Source organism: Pseudopipra pipra, chromosome W (genome assembly GCF_036250125.1).
Source record: "Pseudopipra pipra isolate bDixPip1 chromosome W, bDixPip1.hap1, whole genome shotgun sequence".
NCBI lineage: Eukaryota > Metazoa > Chordata > Aves > Passeriformes > Pipridae > Pseudopipra > Pseudopipra pipra.
The window spans coordinates 11,652,574-11,678,305 of NC_087580.1; the positions used below are offsets into that span (position 1 = coordinate 11,652,574).

At 51.6% G+C, this 25,732-nt stretch overlaps 1 protein-coding gene across 1 annotated transcript; it reads right to left on the reverse strand.

Annotated features, from left to right (window-relative positions):
* Window positions 1–24,431: 24,431 nt before the first annotated feature.
* LOC135406057 (olfactory receptor 6C3-like) lies at window positions 24,432–25,419 on the reverse strand. The gene has a single exon (XM_064640609.1). It carries the CDS (start codon window positions 25,413–25,415, stop codon window positions 24,432–24,434), a length of 984 nt encoding a protein of 327 aa, XP_064496679.1. The 5' UTR covers window positions 25,416–25,419.
* Window positions 25,420–25,732: the final 313 nt, after the last annotated feature.

Sequence of the window (25,732 nt, forward strand, 5' to 3'; positions counted from 1 at the left end):
GAGAGACGCAGTTGGAGTGGAAAAGGGGGAGATGGGCTCAAAGGCTTTCCTGAAGTCACAAGAGACACATCCCCAGCCTTTCCCTCAGCTACTGAGGGGCTCATTGTGTCAGAGGAGGAGACCAGGTTGGTCAGGCAGGACCTGCCTTTCCCAACCCCACACTGGCTGGGCCTGATCCCCCTGCCCCAGGGGTGGAAACACAGTCCAACCGTCTGTCATGGACTGATCCAGGCCACACTAGAGAAGGGTGAGGCTCCCGAACACATCCAGTACATCGAGGACATCATTGGAGGGGGGGACACAGCTGAAGAAGTTTTCAAGAAAGGACAGAAGATCATCCAGATTCTCCTCCAGGCCGGTTTTGCCACCAAGAAGAGCAAAGTCAAGGGACCTGCCCAAGAGATCCAATTCCTAGGGGTGAAATGGCAAATGGACGACGCCAGATACCAACAGACGTCATCAACAAGATTGTAGCCATGGCTCCACCCACAAACAAGGAAGAGACCCAAGCTTTTCTGGGAGCCACAGGCTTCTGGATGATGCACATCCCAGAGTACAGTCAGATTGTCAGCCCTCTTCACTTTGTGACCCGTAAAAAGAACAATTTCCAGTGGGGTCCTGAGCAACAACAAGCTTTCAGGCAGATCAAGCAAGAAATTGCTCTTGGACCAGATGTAAAGAATGTGCTCTACACTGCAGCTGGAGATAAAGGTCCCTCCTGGAGCCTCTGGCCAAAGGTGCCTGGCGAGACGCAGAGGGCGACCACTGGGTTTCTGGAGCCGAAGCTACAGAGGTTCTGAGGCCAATTCCACCCCTGTGGAGAAGGAAATCTTGGCGGCGTATGAAGGCATACGAGCAGCTTCAGAGGGAATTGGTACCGAAGCACAGCTCTTCCTGGCACCCCGATTACCAGTCCTGAGCTGGATGTTCAAAGGGAAGGTGCCCCCTACGCATCATGCCACCGATGCCACGTGGAGCAAGTGGATCGTTTTGATTACACAACGTGTCTGAACCGGGAACTCGAATCGCCCTGGCGTCTTGGAAATCATAACCAACTGGCCTGAAGGTGGGAACTTCAGTCTGGCAGAAGAAGAAGGAGAACCAGCAAGCCGAGCTGAAGAAGCTCTGCCATTTGATCAGCTGCCAGACGAAGAGACACGCCATGCCCTTTTCACCGATGGCTCCTGCCGTACTGTAGGGAGGAGCTGGAAGTGGAAAGCAGCCGTTTGGAGTCCCACCCGACGAGTGGCGGAAGCCACTGAAGGTAAAGGCGAATCGAGTCAGTTTGTGGAACTCAAAGCAGTCCAATTGGCCCTGGATATCACAGAGAGAGAAGGATGGCCAAGGCTCTACCTGTACCCCGATTCGTGGATGAGACCCAACCCCCTGTGGCGGTGGCTAGACTGGTGGAAAGAGGTGAATTGGAAGCGTAGAGGAAAACCCATCTGGGCTGCTGATCTGTGGCAAGACATCGCTGCCAGAGTGAAGAAACCGAACGTGAGAGTCCGCCCTGTAGATGCCCACGTGCCCAAGAAACGAGCTAATGAGGAACATGCTAAGAACAGACAGGCAGACCGAGCTGCACAGGGCAAGGTATCACAAGCAGACCTAGACTGGCAGCAGAAGGGAGAATTGTTCCTAGCTCGATGGGCCCATGATGCTTCAGGTCATCAGGGCCGAGATGCCACTCCTAGATGGGCACGAGACCGAGGGGTGGATTTAGCCATGGATATCATCTCTCAAGTTATCCGTGACTGTGAAACCTGTGCCGCTATTAAGCAGGCAAAAAGGTTGAAGCCCCTGTGGTATGGTGGACGCTGGGAGAAGTATAAATATGGGGAGGCCTGGCAGATTGACTATATCATGTTGCCACAGACCCGCCAAGGTAAACGCTGTGTGCTTCCCATGGTGGAAGCAACCACAGGATGGTTGGAAACATATTCGGTACCGCAGGCAACAGCCCAAACACCATTCTAGGCCTGGAGAAGCAGGTCCTGTGGAGACATGGCACTCCAGAGAGGATTGAGTCAGACAACGGGACACATTTCAAGAACAGCCCAGTAGCCCCTTGGGCACAGGAGCATGGGATTGAATGGGTCTATCACATTCCATATCAGGCACCTGCTGCAGGAAAAGTAGAAACGTGTAATGGACTGATGTCCCCAACCCCAGGTGTCCCCCCAGGAACCCCCTGTGCCCCCCCAAAGGCTCGCCCTGGGACTTCTGGGTGCAGATGTGGGAGCTCCGGGAAAAGCTGCGCCAGGCCCAGAAGTGACTCCGGAAACTGCAGAAAGAAAAACGTAGCCTGGAGCAAAAGAACCAGCTACTTCAGGAGTCCAGGGAGCAGCTCAAGGAGTCCACAGAGACTCTACATCAGGAGCTCAGGGAGCGGGAGAGGAGGGAGAGCACCCTGAGCTCCAGAGTACGGTGAGCAAAGCACCGAAACCTCCCCCGAAACTGCCCCAAATCCAGCAAAATCCGCCCAAATCCTGTAAAAAACGCCATCAAAATCCATCCAAGTCCCTCAAAATCCCCCTGAAATCCACTCAAAATCCCAGGAAATCCTGCAGAACTGAGCTGAAATCCATTGAAATGGAGCAAAAATCCTTCCAAACCCACTCCAAATCTGTCAAAGATCCACTGAAAATCCCCCTCCAGCCGGAGCTGTGGGAAAGCTGCCTCCGAGTGGGGTGAGGGAACCACCAAAATTCCCCTGAAATCCACCCAAACCCCCGCAAATTCCATCAAGAATCCCTCAAAACCTTCTGAAAATCCACAAAAATTGACCTCAAGTCCATGCAAGTCAACCCCAAACCCCTCAAGATCCCACAGAATTTCCCCCAAAAGCCTTCCAAAAATTCCCCAATTCCCTCCAACTTCTCCACAATTTCCCCAAATCGCCCCAAATTCCAGAGATTTCCTCAAAATCCCTCAACATGGGAAATTTCTGAGATTCTCTCAAGGATCCCCACAGAAATTCCCCAAAACCCTTCGACAAATTCCCCAATTCCCCACCAAGCCCCCTCCAAAATCGCATCAATTCCCTCCAAATTGCCTTCAAATCCCCCAAGCCCCTCGAGGTTTGGGAATTCCAATTTGGGAATTTGGGGGATTCAGGGGGGAAATTTGGGGGGAAATTCAGGGGATTTGGGGGCATTCAGGGCAAAGATCAGGGAATTTGAAAGGGGTTTGGGGGGAAATTTGAGGGGATTCAGGGGGAAATTCCAGGCATTTCGGGGGTCAGAGGGGGGTTTGGGAAGGGATTTGGTGGGAATTCAGGGGGAAATTCAGGAAAATTCAGGGCATTTGGGGGATCAGAGGGAGGATTTGGGAAGAACTTTGGAATTCTAAGGGGGAGTTGGAAATTCCGGGGACTCGGGACTTTTGGGGGGGGGGGGTTTGGGAAGAGGTTTGATGGGAATTTGGGGGAGATTCAGGAAGAAATTCTGGGACTTTCCCGCAGCTCCCTGGAGTCGGAGCTGGAGCAGCGTCTGCGGGAGGAGGAGCAGCGGCAGAACGAGACGAGCTCGAACATCTCGGAGAACACAGAGGTTTGCAGGGGGCCTGGAATTCCCAAAAACTTACAGGGGAAAAAAACCGTGGAAATCCGGAGCCGTTTGGGTGCTTTGTGGGGCGAAATCCGCCAGGGGGCGCCAACGCGGAGGAAAAAAAGGCGGGAAAATCTGAGGGTGGCAGCAATTCCCGGTCTTTTGAGCCCAAAATTCCTCATGGGGGGCCCGAAAACATGGGAAGAGTCAAGGAAAAAAGGCAAGAAATGGGAATTGGCACCAGTGTTGCTGGTTTTTGAACTGAAAACACCTCAGAATTTGGGAAAAATGGGAAAAAAATCGGGGGATTTGCTCCGATTTCGGCTTTCTTTTTGGCATCAAAAGCCCATCCCAAAAAATCGGGAATGATTGGGAAAAATGGGGAATTTGCACCAGGTCTGGCGGCTTTGTGCCCAAAATCCACCAGTGGTGCCAAAAAGAAAAAGGTGGGAAAATGGGGGTTTGCACCGATTTTGAGCTTTGTGGCATTGAAATCTCTCAGGGAGCACCACAGAATTTGGGAAAAGAAGAAAAAAAGGGAATTTTCCACCCAAAATCCCTTGGGGGGAGCACCTCAAAATTCTCATGGGAAAAATGGAAATTTTTACCAGTTTCACGATTTTTCGGCCAAAAATCCCACCGAGGATGCTGAAAAACCGAGAAAAAAATTTGGAATTTTTACCAATTGTGCTGCTTTTGGCATCAAAATCCCTCAGGAGGTCCCTCAAAAATCTGGAAAAAATGGCACTTTTTTACCCGTTCTGCCATTTTGGCGTCAAAATCTGCTTTGTGGCACCTCAAAATTTGCAAAAAGTCAAGAAAACCTTGGGAATTTTGCCCCGATTTCGCTGTTTTTTTCTTTTTTGGTGCCATTTCCCCCCCGTTCCTCCCCAGGCTCATCGGAGGCGGGTCGAGGACCATCTCCACCTGCAGAAGGACCAGATGGCCGCGCTCCAGGAGGTGGAAAGATTGCAAAAATCCCTCCTTGATCAGCAGGACAAACGGATCCACCAGCTGGAGATGGAGCGACGCCGCCTCCACAATGACATCCAGGAGCCCAAAGTGGGCCCGGGGCAGAGGGAGGGATTTTATGAGGGGAACCCCCTGTAAACTTTCCCAAAATCCCTAAATCCCGTATTTTTCCCCGTTTTCCAGGACAACATCCCCGTGTTCTGCCGCGTGCGACCCGTGCTGCCGGAGGAGTCGGAGCGGCAGTGGGGGCTGCAGCACCTGCACTTCTCCCCGCAGAACTGCACAACATCATTGTCAGCCAGCCCGACGAGGTGAGAAGGGCTGCACCCAAAAATGCCCTTTTTCCCCTCAGACACCCCTTTTTTGCCTTCAAAAATGTCATTTTTTCCCTCAAAAATTACTTTTTTCCCTCTCAAAAATGGCCCTTTTTCCCCTAAAAATTTTGTTTTTTCTCCCTCAAAAATGTTGAGTTTTCCCCTCAAAAATCCCTTTTTCTCCCTGCAAAAACATTTGAAGGGGTTTGGGGGAGTTTTGGGGGGATATGGGATGGAATTTAGGTTGGAGTTGGGGGGGATTTGAGGGGGTTTGGGGGTCACTGGGGGAGTTTTGGGGGATCCTCGGGGGCATTTGAAGGGGTTTGGGGGGTCCCAGAGGGAATTTGGGGGGTGACAGAGTGTGTGCTGTGAGTTCTCTGATCCCCTGATCCTTGTTAAGGTTCCCCCCTTGCAGTCCTGTCAGCGTCTCTCTCCCTTTCCCCACTCCCCTTCTCCCACTCCCCACTCCTGGGGCCGTGTTGGGGCACATGTGGTCCCAGCCTTGTCTTCCTGTTGAAGATCCCCAAGGAGACCCAGCTCCATGAGCACTGCAGGTGTCTCTGAGCACAGGGGCCTGTGGAGAACAGCTCTCCCTGAAGGAGCTGGTGCTGGGAAGGGAAGGAGTGAGCGGGGGCACAGACACCCCAGTGGGCCTGCTGAGCCCCAGATGGTGCTCCTGGGCCTGGCTCAGGCAGGACACAGTGTGTGTTGGGGCACAGCCTGTTGCACCCCGGGCAGGGAAAGGGGAGACAAGATGGGCCTCACCTGCCTGGGGGTCCTGTTCTTGCTGCAGGAGCAAAACTGTGGCAGTGAGCAGCCCAGAACAGTCCAGGCCTTTGGGCTGTTCTCGGCTCCCATTCCCATCTAATGCACTGTTCCCATGGCCAGGTTGTCCAGGAGGAGGAAGAGCAGCCTCAAAGCATTGCCTCCCGTGCGATGTTCTCAGCGACTCCAGGACAAACAAAACCTGGAGCTCAGCAGAGCCGAGGCCAAAGGAAACTCTCCCCCTCAGCGTGTGACACGATCCCAGGCTGCAGCCTCTGTCAGGAGGTCCAAGGTGGTCTCTGAGCCACCTCCTGCCCTGCAGGCAGTGGGGAAGGACCCCTGGGTGGCAGCTGATCAGACTGGCACTGCGGTGCCCCTCCAGAGGAGCACAGCCAGGCCGGCAGAGCTGCTCCCCACGAGCTCAGGGGATGGCTCTCCCGAGGAACGTGGCATTCCCAAATCCCTGCCGGTGCCCACAGCCCCTGAGCTAGTGGTTCCCTCTGCTCCCGAGGCCAGTGAGGCTGTGTCTGAGCTGCAGGTAAAGGCAGCCAATGTCACCATCAACCTTAGCCCTAGGATACACCAGGCAACCTGACAAGGTTGCCGTTCTGCTTAAAGCCCTTCCCGCAGACAGTGCAGCGGAAGGGCCTCTCATCCCTGTGCGTCCGCTCATGCCTGAGGAGAATTGAGCTGTTCCTAAAGCTCTTCCCACATTCCTCACAGAGGTAGGGCTGTTCCCCAGTGTGGATGCGCTGGTGGGTGATGAGGTTGGAGCTACCATGGTCTGCTACCATGGCAACTGTCATACATTCCATTCCGACGGTCGGTTACCATGACAACCATCAGACATTCCTGTTGCTACAGTCAGTTACCATGGTAACCAGCATATATTCCCACTGCAACCATTGGTTACCATGGCAACCAGCATCCATTCCCATTGTGATGGTCACTTACTGTGGCAACCATCATACAGTCACGTTGCTGTGGTCACATTCCATGACAACCAGCATCCATTCCCATTTCTACAGTCAGTTACCATGGCAACCATCATACAGTCACGTTGCTACGGTCACATTCCATGACAACCAGCATCCATTCCCATTTCTACAGTCAGTTACCATGGCAACCATCATACAGTCACGTTGCTATGGTCACATTCCATGACAACCAGCATCCATTCCCGTTTCTACAGTCAGTTACCATGGGAACCCTCACACATTCCCATTGTCATGGTCAGTTACCATGGCAACCACCCTACAGTCCCATTTGTTACGGCCAGTTACCATGGCAACCATCGTATATTCCCGTTGCTACACTCAGTTACCAGGGCTACCATTGTATATTCCCATTGCTACAGTCAGTTACCAGGGCAACAATCACACATTCCCGTTGCTACGGTCGGTTACCATGGCAACCATCACACATTTCCATTACTACAGTCAGTTACCATGGCAACTATCATACATTCCCATTGTTACGCTCAGTTACCATGGCAAACATCATACTTCCAACTGGTTCAGTCGGTTACCATGGCAACCACCATACAGTCACATGGCTACGGTCAGTTACCATGGCAACCATCATACATCCCACTGCTACAGTCAGATACCATGGCAACCATCACACACTTGTGTTGCTACGGTCGGTTACCATGGCAAACAGCAAACATTCTGGTTGCTAGGGTCAGTTACCATGGCAACCAGCAGACATTCGCATTGCCCATGTCAGTTCCCATGGCAACCATCAGACATTCTCTTATAGGTCAGGAATTTAAGAGAGTTTGTCTTTCCCCTGCCCCCCCAGTGTAGGAGAGACGCAGTTGGAGTGGAAAAGGGGGAGATGGGCTCAAAGGCTTTCCTGAAGTCACAAGAGACACATCCCCAGCCTTTCCCTCAGCTACTGAGGGGCTCATTGTGTCAGAGGAGGAGACCAGGTTGGTCAGGCAGGACCTGCCTTTCCCAACCCCACACTGGCTGGGCCTGATCCCCCTGCCCCAGGGGTGGAAACACAGTCCAACCGTCTGTCATGGACTGATCCAGGCCACACTAGAGAAGGGTGAGGCTCCCGAACACATCCAGTACATCGAGGACATCATTGGAGGGGGGGACACAGCTGAAGAAGTTTTCAAGAAAGGACAGAAGATCATCCAGATTCTCCTCCAGGCCGGTTTTGCCACCAAGAAGAGCAAAGTCAAGGGACCTGCCCAAGAGATCCAATTCCTAGGGGTGAAATGGCAAATGGACGACGCCAGATACCAACAGACGTCATCAACAAGATTGTAGCCATGGCTCCACCCACAAACAAGGAAGAGACCCAAGCTTTTCTGGGAGCCACAGGCTTCTGGAGGATGCACATCCCAGAGTACAGTCAGATTGTCAGCCCTCTTCACTTTGTGACCCGTAAAAAGAACAATTTCCAGTGGGGTCCTGAGCAACAACAAGCTTTCAGGCAGATCAAGCAAGAAATTGCTCTTGGACCAGATGTAAAGAATGTACTCTACACTGCAGCTGGAGATAAAGGTCCCTCCTGGAGCCTCTGGCCAAAGGTGCCTGGCGAGACGCGAGGGCGACCACTGGGTTTCTGGAGCCGAAGCTACAGAGGTTCTGAGGCCAATTCCACCCCTGTGGAGAAGGAAATCTTGGCGGCGTATGAAGGCATACGAGCAGCTTCAGAGGGAATTGGTGCCGAAGCACAGCTCTTCCTGGCACCCCGATTACCAGTCCTGAGCTGGATGTTCAAAGGGAAGGTGCCCCCTACGCATCATGCCACCGATGCCACGTGGAGCAAGTGGATCGCTTTGATTACACAACGTGTCCGAACCGGGAACTCGAATCGCCCTGGCGTCTTGGAAATCATAACCAACTGGCCTGAAGGTGGGAACTTCAGTCTGGCAGAAGAAGAAGGAGAACCAGCAAGCCGAGCTGAAGAAGCTCTGCCATTTGATCAGCTGCCAGACGAAGAGACACACCATGCCCTTTTCACCGATGGCTCCTGCCGTACTGTAGGGAGGAGCTGGAAGTGGAAAGCAGCCGTTTGGAGTCCCACCCGACGAGTGGCGGAAGCCACTGAAGGTAAAGGCGAATCGAGTCAGTTTGTGGAACTCAAAGCAGTCCAATTGGCCCTGGATATCACAGAGAGAGAAGGATGGCCAAGGCTCTACCTGTACCCCGATTCGTGGATGAGACCCAACGCCCTGTGGGGGTGGCTAGACTGGTGGAAAGAGGTGAATTGGAAGCGTAGAGGAAAACCCATCTGGGCTGCTGATCTGTGGCAAGACATTGCTGCCAGAGTGAAGAAACTGAACGTGAGAGTCCACCCTGTAGATGCCCACGTGCCCAAGAAACGAGCTAATGAGGAACATGCTAAGAACAGACAGGCAGACCGAGCTGCACAGGGCAAGGTATCACAAGCAGACCTAGACTGGCAGCAGAAGGGAGAATTGTTCCTAGCTCGATGGGCCCGTGATGCTTCAGGTCATCAGGGCCGAGATGCCACTCCTAGATGGGCACGAGACCGAGGGGTGGATTTAGCCATGGATATCATCTCTCAAGTTATCCGTGACTGTGAAACCTGTGCCGCTATTAAGCAGGCAAAAAGGTTGAAGCCCCTGTGGTATGGTGGACGCTGGGAGAAGTATAAATATGGGGAGGCCTGGCAGATTGACTATATCATGTTGCCACAGACCCGCCAAGGTAAACGCTGTGTGCTTCCCATGGTGGAAGCAACCACAGGATGGTTGGAAACATATTCGGTACCGCAGGCAACAGCCCAAACACCATTCTAGGTCTGGAGAAGCAGGTCCTGTGGAGACATGGCACTCCAGAGAGGATTGAGTCAGACAACGGGACTCATTTCAAGAACAGCCCAGTAGCCCCTTGGGCACAGGAGCATGGGATTGAATGGGTCTATCACATTCCATATCAGGCACCTGCTGCAGGAAAAGTAGAAAGGTGTAATGGACTGATGTCCCCAACCCTGGGTGTCCCCCCAGGAACCCCCTGTGCCCCCCCAAAGGCTCGCCCTGGGACTTCTGGGTGCAGATGTGGGAGCTCCGGGAAAAGCTGCGCCAGGCCCAGAAGTGACTCCGGAAACTGCAGAAAGAAAAACGTAGCCTGGAGCAAAAGAACCAGCTACTCCAGGAGTCCAGGGAGCAGCTCAAGGAGTCCACAGAGACTCTACATCAGGAGCACAGGGAGCGGGAGAGGAGAGAGAGCACCCTGAGCTCCAGAGTACGGTGAGCAAAGCACCGAAACCTCCCCCGAAACTGCCCCAAATCCAGCAAAATCCGCCCAAATCCTGTAAAAAACACCATCAAAATCCATCCAAGTCCCTCAAAATCCCCCTGAAATCCACTCAAAATCCCAGGAAATCCTGCAGAACTGAGCTGAAATCCATTGAAATGGAGCAAAAATCCTTCCAAACCCACTCCAAATCTGTCAAAGATCCACTGAAAATCCCCCTCCAGCCGGAGCTGTGGGAAAGCTGCCTCCGAGTGGGGTGAGGGAACCACCAAAATTCCCCTGAAATCCACCCAAACCCCCGCAAATTCCATCAAGAATCCCTCAAAACCTTCTGAAAATCCACAAAAATTGACCTCAAGTCCATGCAAGTCAACCCCAAACCCCTCAAGATCCCACAGAATTTCCCCCAAAAGCCTTCCAAAAATTCCCCAATTCCCTCCAACTTCTCCACAATTTCCCCAAATCGCCCCAAATTCCAGAGATTTCCTCAAAATCCCTCAACATGGGAAATTTCTGAGATTCTCTCAAGGATCCCCACAGAAATTCCCCAAAACCCTTCAACAAATTCCCCAATTCCCCACCAAGCCCCCTCCAAAATCGCATCAATTCCCTCCAAATTGCCTTCAAATCCCCCAAGCCCCTCGAGGTTTGGAAATTCCAATTTGGGAATTTGGGGGATTCAGGGGGAAATTTGGGGGGAAATTCAGGGGATTTGGGGGCATTCAGGGCAAAGATCAGTGAATTTGAAAGGGGTTTGGGGGGAAATTTGAGGGGATTCAGGGGGAAATTCCAGGCATTTGGGGGGTCAGAGGGGGGTTTGGGAAGGGATTTGGTGGGAATTCAGGGGGAAATTCAGGAAAATTCAGGGCATTTGGGGGATCAGAGGGAGGATTTGGGAAGAACTTTGGAATTCTAAGGGGGAGTTGGAAATTCCGGGGACTCGGGACTTTTGGGGGGGGGGGGTTTGGGAAGAGGTTTGATGGGAATTTGGGGGAGATTCAGGAAGAAATTCTGGGACTTTCCCGCAGCTCCCTGGAGTCGGAGCTGGAGCAGCGTCTGCGGGAGGAGGAGCAGCGGCAGAACGAGACGAGCTCGAACATCTCGGAGAACTCAGAGGTTTGTGGGGGGCCTGGAATTCCCAAAAACTTACGGGGGAAAAAACCGTGGAAATCCTGAGCCGTTTGGGTGCTTTGTGGGGCGAAATCCGCCAGGGGGCGCCAACGCGGAGGAAAAAAAGGCGGGAAAATCTGAGGGTGGCAGCAATTCCCGGTCTTTTGAGCCCAAAATTCCTCATGGGGGGCCCGAAAACATGGGAAGAGTCAAGGAAAAAAGGCAAGAAATGGGAATTGGCACCAGTGTTGCTGGTTTTTGAACTGAAAACACCTCAGAATTTGGGAAAAATGGGAAAAAAATCGGGGATTTGCTCCGATTTCGGCTTTCTTTTTGGCATCAAAAGCCCATCCCAAAAAATCGGGAAAGATTGGGAAAAATGGGGAATTTGCACCAGGTCTGGCGGCTTTGTGCCCAAAATCCACCAGTGGTGTCAAAAAGAAAAAGGTGGGAAAATGGGGGTTTGCACCGATTTTGAGCTTTGTGGCATTGAAATCTCTCAGGGAGCACCACAGAATTTGGGAAAAGAAGAAAAAAAGGGAATTTTCCACCCAAAATCCCTTGGGGGGAGCACCTCAAAATTCTCATGGGAAAAATGGAAATTTTTACCAGTTTCACGATTTTTCGGTCAAAAATCCCACCGAGGATGCTGAAAAACCGAGAAAAAAATTTGGAATTTTTACCAATTGTGCTGCTTTTGGCATCAAAATCCCTCAGGAGGTCCCTCAAAAATCTGGAAAAAATGGCACTTTTTTACCCGTTCTGCCATTTTGGCGTCAAAATCCGCTTCGTGGCACCTCAAAATTTGCAAAAAGTCAGGAAAACCTTGGGAATTTTGCCCCGATTCCGCTGTTTTTTTCTTTTTTGGTGCCATTTCCCCCCCGTTCCTCCCCAGGCTCATCGGAGGCGGGTCGAGGACCATCTCCACCTGCAGAAGGACCAGATGGCCACGCTCCAGGAGGTGGAAAGATTGCAAAAATCCCTCCTGGATCAGCAGGACGAACGGATCCACCAGCTGGAGATGGAGCGACGCCGCCTCCACAATGACATCCAGGAGCCCAAAGTGGGCCCGGGGCAGAGGGAGGGATTTTATGAGGGGAACCCCCCGTAAACTTTCCCAAAATCCCTAAATCCCGTATTTTTCCCCGTTTTCCAGGACAACATCCCCGTGTTCTGCCGCGTGCGGCCCGTGCTGCCGGAGGAGTCGGAGCGGCAGTGGGGGCTGCAGCACCTGCACTTCTCCCCGCAGAACTGCACAACATCATTGTCAGCCAGCCCGACGAGGTGAGAAGGGCTGCACCCAAAAATGCCCTTTTTCCCCTCAGACACCCCTTTTTTGCCTTCAAAAATGTCATTTTTTCCCTCAAAAATTACTTTTTTCCCTCTCAAAAATGGTCCTTTTTCCCCTAAAAATTTTGTTTTTTCTCCCTCAAAAATGTTGAGTTTTCCCCTGAAAAATCCCTTTTTCCCCCTGCAAAAACATTTGAAGGGGTTTGGGGGAGTTTTGGGGGGATTCGGGATGGAATTTAGGTTGGAGTTGGGGGGGTTTGGAGGGTCCGGGGGGCAGTTGGGGGGGATTTGAGGGGGTTTGGGGGTCACTGGGGGAGTTCTGGGGGATCCTCGGGGGCATTTGAAGGGGTTTGGGGGGTCTCAGAGGGAATTTGGGGGGTGACAGAGGGGGCTTGGGGGGTCTGGGGAGAGGTTTGAGGAGGTCACAGAGGGGCTTGGGGGCGTCCAGGGGGAGTTTTGGGTGGGATTCAGGGGGGTTTGGGGAGGTCGCAGAGGGAATTTTGGGGGGTCACGGGAGCATTTGAGGGGGCTTGGTGGTCACTGGAGGGGTTTTGGGGGGTCACGGGGGGTCTGGGGGGTCTTGAGGCTGGTTTTGGGGGTCTCACCCGCCCCCATCCCCCCCCAGGTGAAAGACCGCGTGATCGGCACCCCCAAGCCCAACAGAAAGTGACATCAAGCTCCGCCCTTCACCCTGCTCTTATCTTGTTTTTAAAAACGCTGATTGGCTGCCGCTGTCACCTGTCTTGCCCAAAATGGCCGCGCTTTGTTCCTCCTTAAGGAGAATCCCGCTTGCTGATGTTATAAGTGATCTAAAGAAATTTGCTGCTCAAAATGGGAAAAAGTTAATCCAGTTGCTGTATTGTGTTAACTGCTTTGTTGGAATTACAAGTTGACGAGTTGTGCAATGCCTAACCACGAGTTCTGTAAGGGGCGGAATGATTAACACAACGCAAGAATGATTTAGCATATTGTATTTTGGAGATGTTTGTTCTAAGCACATTAATAGGAACCAATATGGAGGGGTAGACCACGAGGAGTCCGAGTGATCAACCGTCATCCTGATGGAAATTTCCAGGACCACGGCTTCATAGAAATCAATGACTTTGAAATTCTTGGTGGACACCCCTCAGCAACGGCGATTGCCCCCGAAAGGAGGAACCAACCCCAAGTTGGCCCGCGAAGAGGGAACCAAGCAGGATGCAGCCCGCGAAACCTCCACCAATGGACTGATGCCATGACTTTGGGGGGAGGTGACAACAGAGGGTAGAACAAGTGCTGTTTCTGTTCCTCTTTGCGGACCGCGGTAGGAACTGAGGTTTCCTCCGGTCGCCCGGCTGGCCGCTTTTGCTTGTTGGCATTAATAAATCTTTTATTACCTTGCAACCCAAATTATAGCCTCGTTTCACTTATTACACTGATTGGCTGCGCCCGTACTGCAACGCGGCGGCCGCCATTTTGCTCCGCCTGTTGTCAGCAAATGGTCCCATTTACACCTTAATTCGGGCTGAGGCATCTCTCCCTCATGGGATCAGAACACCTGGGCAGGGACACCTTCCCCCACACCAGCTGGCTCCAACCCCGGCCAACCCGGCCTTGGACACTTCCCACGGTGGGGCAGCCACAGCTTCTCTGGGCAACCTGGCCCAGGGCCTCACCTCCCTCCCAGGGAACAATTTCTCCCCAAAAGTCTCATCTCCCAGAGGTCACTCCCTGGGGCCAGGCTGCAGTGTGTTCCTCCCCAGCACTGCCTGCCTGCAACAGCCTGGGCCGACACAGGAGGGCTTCCCCTCGCCCACCCCCACCTAAGGCAGCAGCTGCTCTGGGCTGTTCCTCACAGATCCCTGTGCCATCAGCTGCAAAGCTCTCAGCAAGGCTGTCCTAAAGGAAGCTGCCCTGGGAAAGCCAACGTGCTGCAGCTCCAACGGGAAAAGAATCCCAGAATCAGGAAGGTTGCAAAAGAGCTCCAAGATCATCGAGTCCAACTGGGACCTCTCCCAGGTGGCTCCCTGAATCCCTGTAACCAAGCCCCGGCACTGGGCTCTGCGTGTGGCACCGGAGAGCCGAGGGGCCCTGGCCCTCAGCCACTGCCGTCCTTGCCATGGCCCTCACACATCGCCCCTCAGCACTGAGCCATCGCCCCTAGGCATGGCCCCTCAGCCACCTCCCTCAGCCCTCACCCTCAGTGCCCTCACCCTCAGCCCTCACCCTCAGTGCCCTCGCCCTCAGCCATCGCCCCTCAGCCCTCAGCCATTGCCCTCAATCCCAACTCCCTTTGAAATCCAGCCCGGGGCTCGCCCCGGCCTCACACAGGGAGCTGCCGCGCTCCAGCTGTCGCCCAGCACTGGGGGGGGATTTGTGCTCGCCCCCGGGCTGGGGGTTTGCAGCTGCTGTTTCAGTCCCTTTGTAGAGCCTGCCTGTGAAGAGAAGCCCCCCAGGAGAGCAGAGCCTGCTGCAGGAGCCAACATCCTCACCCTAACCAAGGGATGACACAGCACTTAGTGCTGCAAAGATTGCAGCTGTTCCCAGGGCACAAAGAAAGCTGAAACTGCTCCACTTGCCATTTGTTTGCCCATATCGCTCTAAAATAACATCCCAAGATGTCAGTGTTCGAGACAATGGCTCAGATTGAGGTGGACTGTGCTGGGGAGCCTTTTAAACCCAGTCTCCTACCGGACCTCACTGCTGCTGGAGTTGCATGGACAGCGCTTGGAGTCTTTCACTTGGATTCGTATGTTTCCTAGAACGTTCCCGTTTCTTGGTTTGCTGTTCAGTGGAGATAAGGATGTTCTTCCAAGTGAGAGCTCTCCTCCAGTCTTTTCTTCAGCTCCAGAAATGGAGCAGCTTCATCAGGCACTTGGGTGAGAAGAGAGAGTTCCTGAAAAGTAGCCCTCGGAATGGAAACAGTGAGTCAAGAGGCAATGTTTAATGTTGTTCTTGGTGCAGAAACTGAAGATCAAGCTATAGAAGAAGGACAGAGAAATGACCTCTCAAAGACAACAAACTGTCCTGGAGGTACCCAGAGTTTTTCTGGGTTTTTCTTTTCTTTTTTTTGCATTGGGCCTTACAGTCAGCAAGAGAGGATGAAACGCAAGAATCATTTTGGCATGGAAATACTTGTCTTCATAAACTTGTTCATTGGAAAACTTGATATCTGTTGATTTCTCCTTGTGATAGCTCTGGGTCTTTCTCATCCTCCCCCCTGCACAGCTCTGGGATTCTCCCCTCTTCCCACTGGGCAACTTCTTGGACTCTCCCATCTGCCTCCCATTGGTGCAGCTCTTGACTCTCATTTTCTCCCCACAAGTTGAGCTCTCGCACTCTCCCACGTTCTTCCCATGGCTGCAGCTCTGGACCGCTCACGTTTCCCCAGTGGAACACTTTGAAGTTGCCTTTGGAAAGATTTTTGGGTGGACCAAAGAGCTGTGAAAACAGCTAAAAAGGACTGGTTTGCCCACGTCAAAACTGTGCTTGCTTCCTAACAAAGATGACTCCCTGGCAATAGTCAGGCTCAGAGCGTGTGTGTGCAGGCTTGGCCGGACAGGCTCCACAGTCCTGGGGCAAATGTGTTTGGATGCCAGTTCTTGGTGAGCCGGGTTCAAGGGGCAGGTTCAGTTTGCCTTTGGAGAGAACGCACACACCTGCCCTCCCACCCGCAACTGGGAACTCTCCTACTGGGAGAGTTGGGAGCTGAGCAGTCCCTCCTCACAGATCCCTAAGTGGTACCTGAGTTTTCTAATGCATAACTATCTAGAGGAGCTAAAAAATGACATCTGTACACTCTCTTCTGAAAGACACAAAATCTGAAGGTATTTGAACAGTGTTCTCTCTTTCTTTGCTTTGTAATTTCCTGGGGAACTGCATTGCAACAGTGGCCTAGATTTTAAGGAATACAAGGCAGTATTTTATATTATTATTGTTTATATTTCTATTATGCATTAAAATAAAAACATAAAATACATTATAATAATTTTAAAATTATAATTAGTATAATATTTGTTATTTATTATTTTCATTTATCTTTATTTTTAATTTACTTGATTTATTTTAGTAGTACTCTTAGTAGTAGTACTTTATTTATTTAAATCAGGATAAACCAAGAAAGAATCAATACTTTGCTGCTAAATAATGGAAAGGGAGTTCCAAATCCATTAAGAAATGAGCCAGAATTCCTGTGGTCAGGTGTCTCCAAATCACCCCATGGCTGCACCAGGGCAAAAATCACCTGTGGAGATATTGGGACCAGTTATGTGAGAGGTGACACTAAACACACAGGGTTTAGTCTTTTATCCCAAAAGTAAAAAGTAAAAAAACTACTTTTTTATCCCAAACAAACTAAGTTTTTAGTCTGTTTGCAACAGAAAACAACTTTTATTGTGCTAGTCTGTTGTACCTGGGGTTCAAAAGGCACAATAAATAAATAATAAATAAATTAGGACTAAATAACCTTGGGAAAGGGAAATGGCTTTCATGGGCACTTCATTGCACACTGTTTCTGCCACTGCTCAGGGCCAAGAGTCCTTTCCCTGCTCCAGTATGGGCTTCCTCCTGTGGCAGACAGTTCCCCAGGAACTTCTGCTGCAGGAGTCCTTCCACAGGATCATCCTTAAGGAATCGATCCAGTGGAGGTGCCTGTGGCAATGCAGTTCCCCAGGAAATTACAAAGAAAGGAAAGACAGAACACTGCTCAAATTACTTCAGGATTTGTGTCTTTTGCAAGGAGCCTGGAATTCCCAAAAACTTACAGGGAGGGGAGAAAAAAAATTGGGATAATCCGGAGCCAGTTCCTCTCTGATGTCCCCAAACCCCTCCCCAATGTCCCCAAACCCCGTTCCTGATGTCCCCAACCCTGGGTGTCCCCCCGGGAGCCCCCTGTGCCCCCCCAAATGCTCGCCCTGGGACATGTGGGTGCAGTCGCGGCACCTCCGGGACAAGCTGGGCCAGGCCCGGGAGCGGCTCCGGAAGGTGCAAACAGAGAAACGGGGCCTGGAGTGTGAGAATTGGGAGCTCAACAAGTGCCGGGAGCAGCTCCAGAGGGAGCTCAGGGAGTCCCGGGAGCAGCTCAAGGAGTCCCAGGAGAACCTCCACAGAGAGCTCAGGGAGCACGAAAGACGGGAGAGCAACCTGAGCTCCAGAGTATGGTGAGCAAAGCACTAAAACATCCCCTGAATCTGCCCCAAATCCAGCAAATCAGTCCAGCAGTTAAATTACCTGGGGGGCCTCATCTCCTCGGATGGTGAGATTGACGGAGAGACAGACAACAGGTTAGCAAAGGCATGGAGAGCTTTCAGAAGGCTCCATCAAAGAGTTTGGCAAAATAAACACCTGAAGAAAAGCCCCAAGATCAGTGTTTACAGAGCCATAGTGCTGTCTACTCTCTTCTACGGATCTGAATCGTGGGTCATCCACCGCCACCACCTGCGGCTCCTCGAACGCTTCCATCAACGCTGTCTCTGCACAATCCTAAACATCCACTGGTCAGATGATGTGACCAATACGTCTGTTCTAGAACAGGCAGCAGGCACAAGCATTGAGGCCATGTTGCTGAGAACACAGCTGAGCTGGGCAGGGCACGTCTCCAGGATGAAGGACCAACCACCGCCTCCCGAAGGTCCTGCTTTATGGGGAACTTGCCACCGGCTGCCGCGAGAGAGGAGCCCCGAAGAGGAGATACAAGGACTGCCTGAAACAACATCTCAGCCTTGGCCATATTGATCAACAGAACTGGTCTGCTCTGGCCTCCAACCAGGAGGTCTGGAGACACCCCATCTATAACGCTGCTGCTCCCTTTGAGAGCGCAGCAGGATCACTCTCAAGGAAAAAGAATCGTGTCCTACAGAATATACCACCTAAGGAGTCTTTCTGCTGTGCCTTTTGCAATCAGATATGTCTGTCTCGTATTGGCCTCATTAGCCACCAGCGTGCCTGTAATAAATGTGGATAGAGCCTTCCTAAATCTTCGTTTGCAAAGCTCAGCCATGAGGGGGTAGGAAAGGGTTGTGGGGGCACCATGGAGGCTCGAGGGGAGCGACGTGGGGGCATTTAGGGGTTGGGGGGGCATTTAGAGGTCCCGAGTGGGCACTGGGGACACTTGGGGGGCACTGAGGTGACAATGGCGGAGCTCAAAGGGGCCGCGGGGCAGGACGGGAGTTTTAGTCAAAGAAACGGCTAAAATGGTGCGGCTCCAAGGCACCGCCCTCAGCCCCGTTCCCGGGTGGTGATTGGCTGAGCGCAGTGATGGGCGGGCGCAGTTGCCAATGGGAGGCGGCGGAGGCGGGAGGCGGGAAGCGTTGGCGCTGAGGGGAGGGGGGAGGGCAGAGGATTTTGGGGGGATTTGGGGATCCCTCATGACCCCCCACAGCCCCCCAGGACCCCCCCCAGCACCCTGTTGGCCGTGAACGTAAAGGAGGAGAAGTCAGATGAGCCCTTCCCCCTGCGGTTCCCTCCCGGGACCCCCAAATCCTGCCGGACCCTCCCCAAACAAGAGCAGGAAGGGAAGGGGCTCCCGGAGGCGCTGCCCGCGCTCGCCAGAGGAGCTTCTGTGCTGATGCTCCTTGGTTGTTGTGTCTGCAGGGACTGGAACAGGGATGTTTGTCCCAGGAGAGCGCTGCTCCATCTCCGAACCGCCCCTGCTCCTCTCACACCTTGTTCTCTCTCTTTCCCCAGCAGTCCCTGGGTGGCTCCAGAGCCCTCCGGCTGTGGGTGTGTGACACATTCACATCAGCCCCTGCTCTCCTGGGCTCCTACACACGCCAGCCATGAGCTGCTCCTCTGTGATCTTGCTGTCCGTTCATAAACAGATCTTTGAAAGTGTTGCTGATTTAGAAACTGAACCTCTCAAGGCCCTTCCCCATCTTCGTTGCCTCCTTTGGAAAATCTCTAAGGGCTCAATGTCTTTTATCGTGTCCCCCCAGACTGCCCCAATGGTGCAGGTGAGGCCGCCCCAGGGCAGAGCAGAGCAGGACAATCCCCTCCCTGGCCTGGCTGGGCCTGATGCCCCCAGGACAGGGTTGTCCCTCCTGGCTGCCAGGGCACTGCTGACTCAGGGCCAACTGGTCACCCACCAGCACCCCCAGGGCCCTTTCCTGGCACTGCTCTCCAGCCTCTCCTTCCCTGCTCTGTCTGTCCATCTGTGGTTGCCCCATCCTGGGGGCAGAATCCAACACTTCCCCCTGTTGAACTCCCTATGGTTGGTGATTCCCAGCCCTCTGATCTGTCAAGGTCTCTCTGCAGGGCTTCCCTCTTCCACGAGGCCCCTCAGTGTCCAAATGCTCCCTTTGTTCCATGAGGTTCCCAGGGGCCCTTTGGCTCCATAAGACTCTGCAGTGTGACAATGTCCCCTTAGTTCCATAAGTTTCTGAAATGCCTCAGGGCTCCTTTGGTTCCAAAAGGCCCTGCCATGTCAAAATGGCCCCTTACTTCCATGAGGTTCTGCAGTGGCCCAGTTTTCCTTTGCTTCCATGAGGCCCTACAGTGTCACAATGGACCCTTGATTCCAAGAGGTTCCAAAATATCTCAGGGTTCCTTTGGTTCCGTGAGGCCCACCAATGTCACAATGGCTCCTTGGCTCCATGACTTTCCATAGAGTCCCTGAGTTCCTTTGCTTCCATAAGGCCCTGCAGAGTCCCAGTGGCCCCTGGATTCCCTGGGGTTCTGAAATGTCACAATGGCCCCTTGATTCCATGAGGTTCCACACTGTCCGAAAATTGCTTGGGTTCCATGAGCCCTTGGAGTGTCACAGTGGACCCTGTTTCTCCAGGGGAAGAGGGACAGCACAAGACTCACAGACACCAACTCTAAGGAACAAGTGTGTCATTTCTCCATAGAGCAAAAGAGCAAAGAATTACAAAAGGATAAGCTCAGTAATGCACCTCATCGTTCCTACAAAGGGTGCCTGGAGTGATGAGAAAAGATGCATCCTCAGTTCCCCTCATCCGTTCCCCTCAGCCAGGCCCACACGGCAGCGGGGGAGCCCCGGTCACAGCCAAGGGTTGGAGAATCCCTCCTGGGGAAGGGAAATCCCACCCAGGGCGTCCACTCGTAGGGGAGAGCTCCATCTCTGCTGGGAGGGGGTCCAGCTCTTCTGGGCTTGAATAAACAAGCTCACAGAGCTACGAGTGCAGAAAAACATCTGGCTCCCTTCTCCTCCTGGGTTCCACCCAAAGCCTGGCCAGGGCTTAAGGGGAAAACCAAGGGAGACTCAATGTGCAGCATCTGCTGCCAAACAAGGCCAGACATCGACTGCCATGGCCTTGACCGGGGTCTAAATACGGAAAGATAAATACATTCATATTTCACTAACAGTCATACGTATTTTATTAATGGACAAATACAAATATTTTTCACTAATGAGCGGATACAAATATATCTTACACGGATATAGTCCTGTCATACTTCATGTTTCACTGATGATTCCACACAGTTTTAGCTAATGAGCGGATAAATATAACCTTAATTTGGAAGGTTCATCCAGAGGCAAACTTTGGTTCAGGGGATGTTGTTCAGGCCTCAGTGCTTCAGCTGCAGAGCCTTGTGGAACCAAGGGGCCATTGTGACACTGTGGGGCCTTGTGGAACCAAAGGGATCCTGTGATACTGTGGAACCTCATGGAGACAAAGGAACCCTGGCACATTGTGGAACCTCATGGAATCAAGGGGCCATTGGGACATTGCAGGGCTTCTTGGAATCAAGGGGCCATTGTGACACTGTGGAACTCGTGGAACCAAAGGAACCCTGGGAAACTGTGGAACCTCATGGAATCATCAGGGCAATTGTGACACTGTGGAACCTCATGGAACAAAAGGGTTTAATTGTGACACTGTGGGGCCACATGGAACCAAAGGGACCCTGTACCTGTGTCTGATGGACACTCGAGGACCATTATCCTGGCTGATTATGGACTCTGATGGGCACCAACACAGGATCAGTTCCCCATGGACATTTCCCACATTCTGAACCACTCTTATCATTGTATAAGTTTGTTATTTTAGCTTCTCTAATGACCTTGGATGTTCAAGTATATCCTCAACAGACAGAAAACTGGGTGTATATCCAGACGTGAGACAAAAAACTGCTCAAGCAGAAGTGGGAAGGACTTTTGTCTCCCAACGTGGCTGTGGAAGCTTTGTGGGGAGACTCCCAAATTCCCTGTATGGGAATAAAACAGCTCCAGACACAGAGGAACCCACTGTCCTGGACAGTGCAGTGAGCAATGAATCTGCTGCAGGTAAAGCTGCAACAGAATCAGAACCTCTATAATGAAAATCATTAAATGGTTTATCTTTTTATGTTTACAGGACATTGTTTCTGGTATTTTTAATATAAATATAATAATATTTAATACTTCATGGTTATTTATCCCCGGATTAGCCAGCCATCCTAACAAGACCTTGCAACTCACGATTTTAGAAGAAAGAATTCAGAGTGATGTCCCCTAAGGGCCACTCTCATATAACACACAGAGAGCACCTGACCCTTGGAAGAGAAACTCACCCCGAAAGCTAATGCAGGCTGTGACACTGATAACAAACAGCAGGAACTGCTGGATTTGTTCTGTTTCCCACTCCTTTGAATGAAAGCATTCCAATGATGGGACTTCCAACACCAAACATATTCTCCAATGGTCTCCCTCCAACTGGAGTGATGCTCCTTTTAGAAGGAAAAGCAGCCCAAACTCCAACAGATCCACAAATTGTCTTCACGGTCACTCCCCTGGGGTTAAGTGAAAGAGAGAGATCTGCTTGTGTCGTAGTTTGAGACCCCTAAAATCCAGTTCTCGAGTCCAAGCCCCCCTCCCGCATCTCAACCCCGTGTGAGATGGGTTTTCCAGACACCACACAAGACTCAATATGGGGGAAAGGGGATTATATTACAATGCACTATACAAATAAATATTACAATACATCATACACAATCTTAACTATCTCTCCTATAATAAATCAGTATTTACAATGGATCAATCTCTTCTCCCTCCAATAAAAGTCCAGAAGGGAAAAGGAAAGATCCTTTCCACTCTCAGAGCAGCAGTGTCTCTAGGGCAGCAGTCTCTCTTCTTCCATGCAGCAGCTGTAGCTGGATCTCTTCCCATTACACACAAGGGGGTCTCCTCTCCCCCCTCTCTTCCGTGGACTGCGACATCAGGGACAAGCTCGTCTCACCACGTCATATCGCGAAGTGCAGGGGCATCTTGGTGACGGTCCCTTTCCTCAGGGGGTTTAAGCTCCCTTGAGTCAGAACATCTCGAGCAGCTTTCAGTTGAAAAGCCCTTGCCGCAAGAGTTCTATCAGAGCTCCCCTGCTCTGTCTCAGGCTGCCAGCTTAGCAGCAGCAGCAGCAGGAGGGCCAAGGTCACCCCCTCCACACTCTGTCTGGCTGTCCCGGTCCAGCTTCTAAGACTCCTGAGCTTCTCAGCTCCACTCTCCGGTGCGTGATGCATTTTAGGGCTTCCATCCAGTAGGAGTCCACCCCCTCCACTTAGGAGAAGTCACAAAAGGGTTTTGGGGGGTTTGGTTTCAGTTCTTACCCCAAAACTCTCTCTCTCATTCAGACAACTCTGTGTCTCTCTTCCTTGGCTGCAATGCCGGCTTTGCTGCTTCTTCAGTTCTTATCTCTTCTGGCTTTCTACCACTGCTCTCCGGTCAGTGCTGTTTCTGCTGCTGCTCCATCTGCCCACTCACGGTGGAGAAAACTCCTTCAGCTTTCTAGGTACAGATACTCAGCCCAGTCTAACACTGTTCCAAGTTCCTGCAGCCCCCAGCTGGGGCTGGGGGGGGCCCAGCCCCCAACGGGGCTCCTGCCCCTTCTCCTCGTGGCTTTACAATATGGCCACTTCTCTCCAACGACTACAACTACAACAACGGTCTGGTTGTTGATATGTTTATATTTTGCAGGAGCGCTCATTGGTTCAACCCCAAGAGACACCACCCCCTGGGGGATTACCAATTTTTTAACTCCAGGGGGAAAACTTTTTTTTCCCCCACCACAGCTTGCTATCTCATATTGTGGTTTATATCAATCTCTTCTTAATGCTTGTTTCTTTTGCAGGTTCTGATATAATTGCTTTAATATAATTGCTTTGATACAGTGCACTGTACTACTTTATGCTATATTATACCCTACTAGTAGGTTTTTAGTCTTTACACTGTATAGTAAATCATTCTGATTAAGAGTTTTCATCTGTTCACTTGTCTGTTCATTTGTCATAATAAAGAATTCATTTTATACAAATACATCTGATCTGCCATCATTAAAACCTGCGAGATAAAGTGATTTAATCACACCTCTGCAATTCCTTAAATTTAAACTGTTGACACAGCCCAAGGCTAAGACTGGATCCAGCCACACTCCGGCTCCTCTCTGAGAAGGAATTTAGAAAGCAAGGGGATCCTTTCTGTACCTCGTGACTCAACAGCAGGGCTTCTTTAATAACTTTGTCTAAGCCTTCCACTCCCACCCGTGACAGCACCGCGCCCACAACACGAACCCTGCAGTCCAGTCGCTCCAGTCGCTCCGTTGTCAGCACTATTGACACGTGGGCTGCTCAGTGCCCTGGTCCTCCTCCAGTTGCTGCACTCACACCCCCATGCTCACGAGCCCTTGCAGAGAGAATTGGCTCACACAGGAGTTAGAAGTTAAGTTTAATGAGAAGACAGAACAGACTGCACTGGTTGGGGTCCTCCCCTCAACTTCCCTCAAGTCCTGTGTTATCCAAAACTGCTCTTCCCCTGCATCCCATCATGTGTCCTACACTCCAAGGCAACAATCCCCCTAGTCCAAATGGGGATCTGCTCTCAGTGACTATGGGGTTTCAGACCTGGACAACAGGGCTGATGGCTCTCCCAGGGCAGCCCTGGAAAGAGCTGGGACATGGTGTCCATTTCCCAGAGCCTGTCATTTGGGTTGTCACTTGCCACTGTTCCTCTGTGCTCTCTCTGTTTGGAGATGGATTCTTGGAGAGCTGATGGCCCTGCAGTGATGGAGCAGCCAGGGCAGAGCATTAACCGAGTTACTCCTCCTCCCACTGTTAGTGCCCTGTCTGTGTGTGCAGATGAGCTTCTTATCCCTTAACCTGACACAAGCTGACAAGAGCACAAATCTCCTGAGGCATCCGTGTTTGGAGGTCACACACATATGCCCTGCTATTGTTTAACAGATGAGAGTAGATCCTTGGAATTTATGTCCAGAAATGCATCATGATTAGGGGAAAAGCTTTGTTATTGTACTGGCAATGGATTTGTTCAGTGCCAGTATCACAGCCTTGTTCCTAAGGCTGTAGATGAAGGGATTTAAGAATGGGTACAGGACTGTGTTCAGCAAAGCTACAATTCTGTTGGTCTTCAAGGAAACATCTGCTGAAGGACACATGTAGAGAGCAATGCAGCTCCCATATACAATGGATAAGGTGATGAGATGGGAAGAGCAGGTGGTAAAAGCTTTCTTCCTCCCAGAGGCTGCTGGAAGCTGCAGGATACAGAAAAGGATGCACATGTAAAATGCCAGAGTTAAACATAAGGAACCCAACACGACACACGATAAGAAAACAGAGTCTATTTTCCAAAGCAGGCTGGTGTCAGAGCAGGACAGTTTGAATAAGGGGGAGTTGTCACAAAGGAAATGGGGGATCCTGTTGGAGCCACAGAAGGACAGCTGAGAGAGGAAGAGCAGGCGGTAGCTCAGGAGGGTGAAGCCGATGAGCCAGGCAGCAACAACCAGGCAGAGGCAGAGCTGAGGCTCCATGGTGGCAGCGTAGTGCAGGGGGTGGCAGATGGCAACCCAGTGGTCAAAGGACATGACAACAAGCAGGACAAACTCTGTGCAGCCCAGGGCGAAATAGAAATAGGATTGGGCAAAGCAGCTGCTCAGCGAGATGGTTTTCTGATCAGAACTCAGGATGGCAAACAATTTAATGCTGGTGGAGGATGTAAACCAGATTTCCAGGAACGCCAGGTTGCTAATGAAAAAGTACATGGGGGTTTGCAGGTGGTGATCCACACACACGAGGAAAATGATGGTTGCATTCCCTGTCACTGTTGTCAGGTACATGAGCAGAAGGATCACAGAGAGAAACAGCTGCAGGCTTTGATCAAGCCCTGGGAAACCCTCTAGGATGAACTCAGTAACTGCTGTTTCATTTGCTGCTCCCATGCTGAATTTCAGTTCATCCTGCCGGGACAGGAACATGGCAAAACCAAGTGTGATAATTTCACAGGCTGGACAAAATGTTCTGTCCTTCCCTCTCTGCTCCTTTCATTTCCTGCACTCTTCATGTACAGCACAGAGATCGTCCTTCAAGCAATACTCACACCCTGATTTTTCTGTTTCACATTTCACTCAGAGTCCTCAGAGATTTTGTTGTCTTATTTCTACTTTGCCAAATACTCACAAAGAATTCTTTCACCAGAACAGAGGATTCTGAAGAGGCTGTTGGCTATTTCACCCCATTCCTGGGAAATTCCAAGCTCACTCCGACCTCTGGCAAACATCTGGCACACCTATGT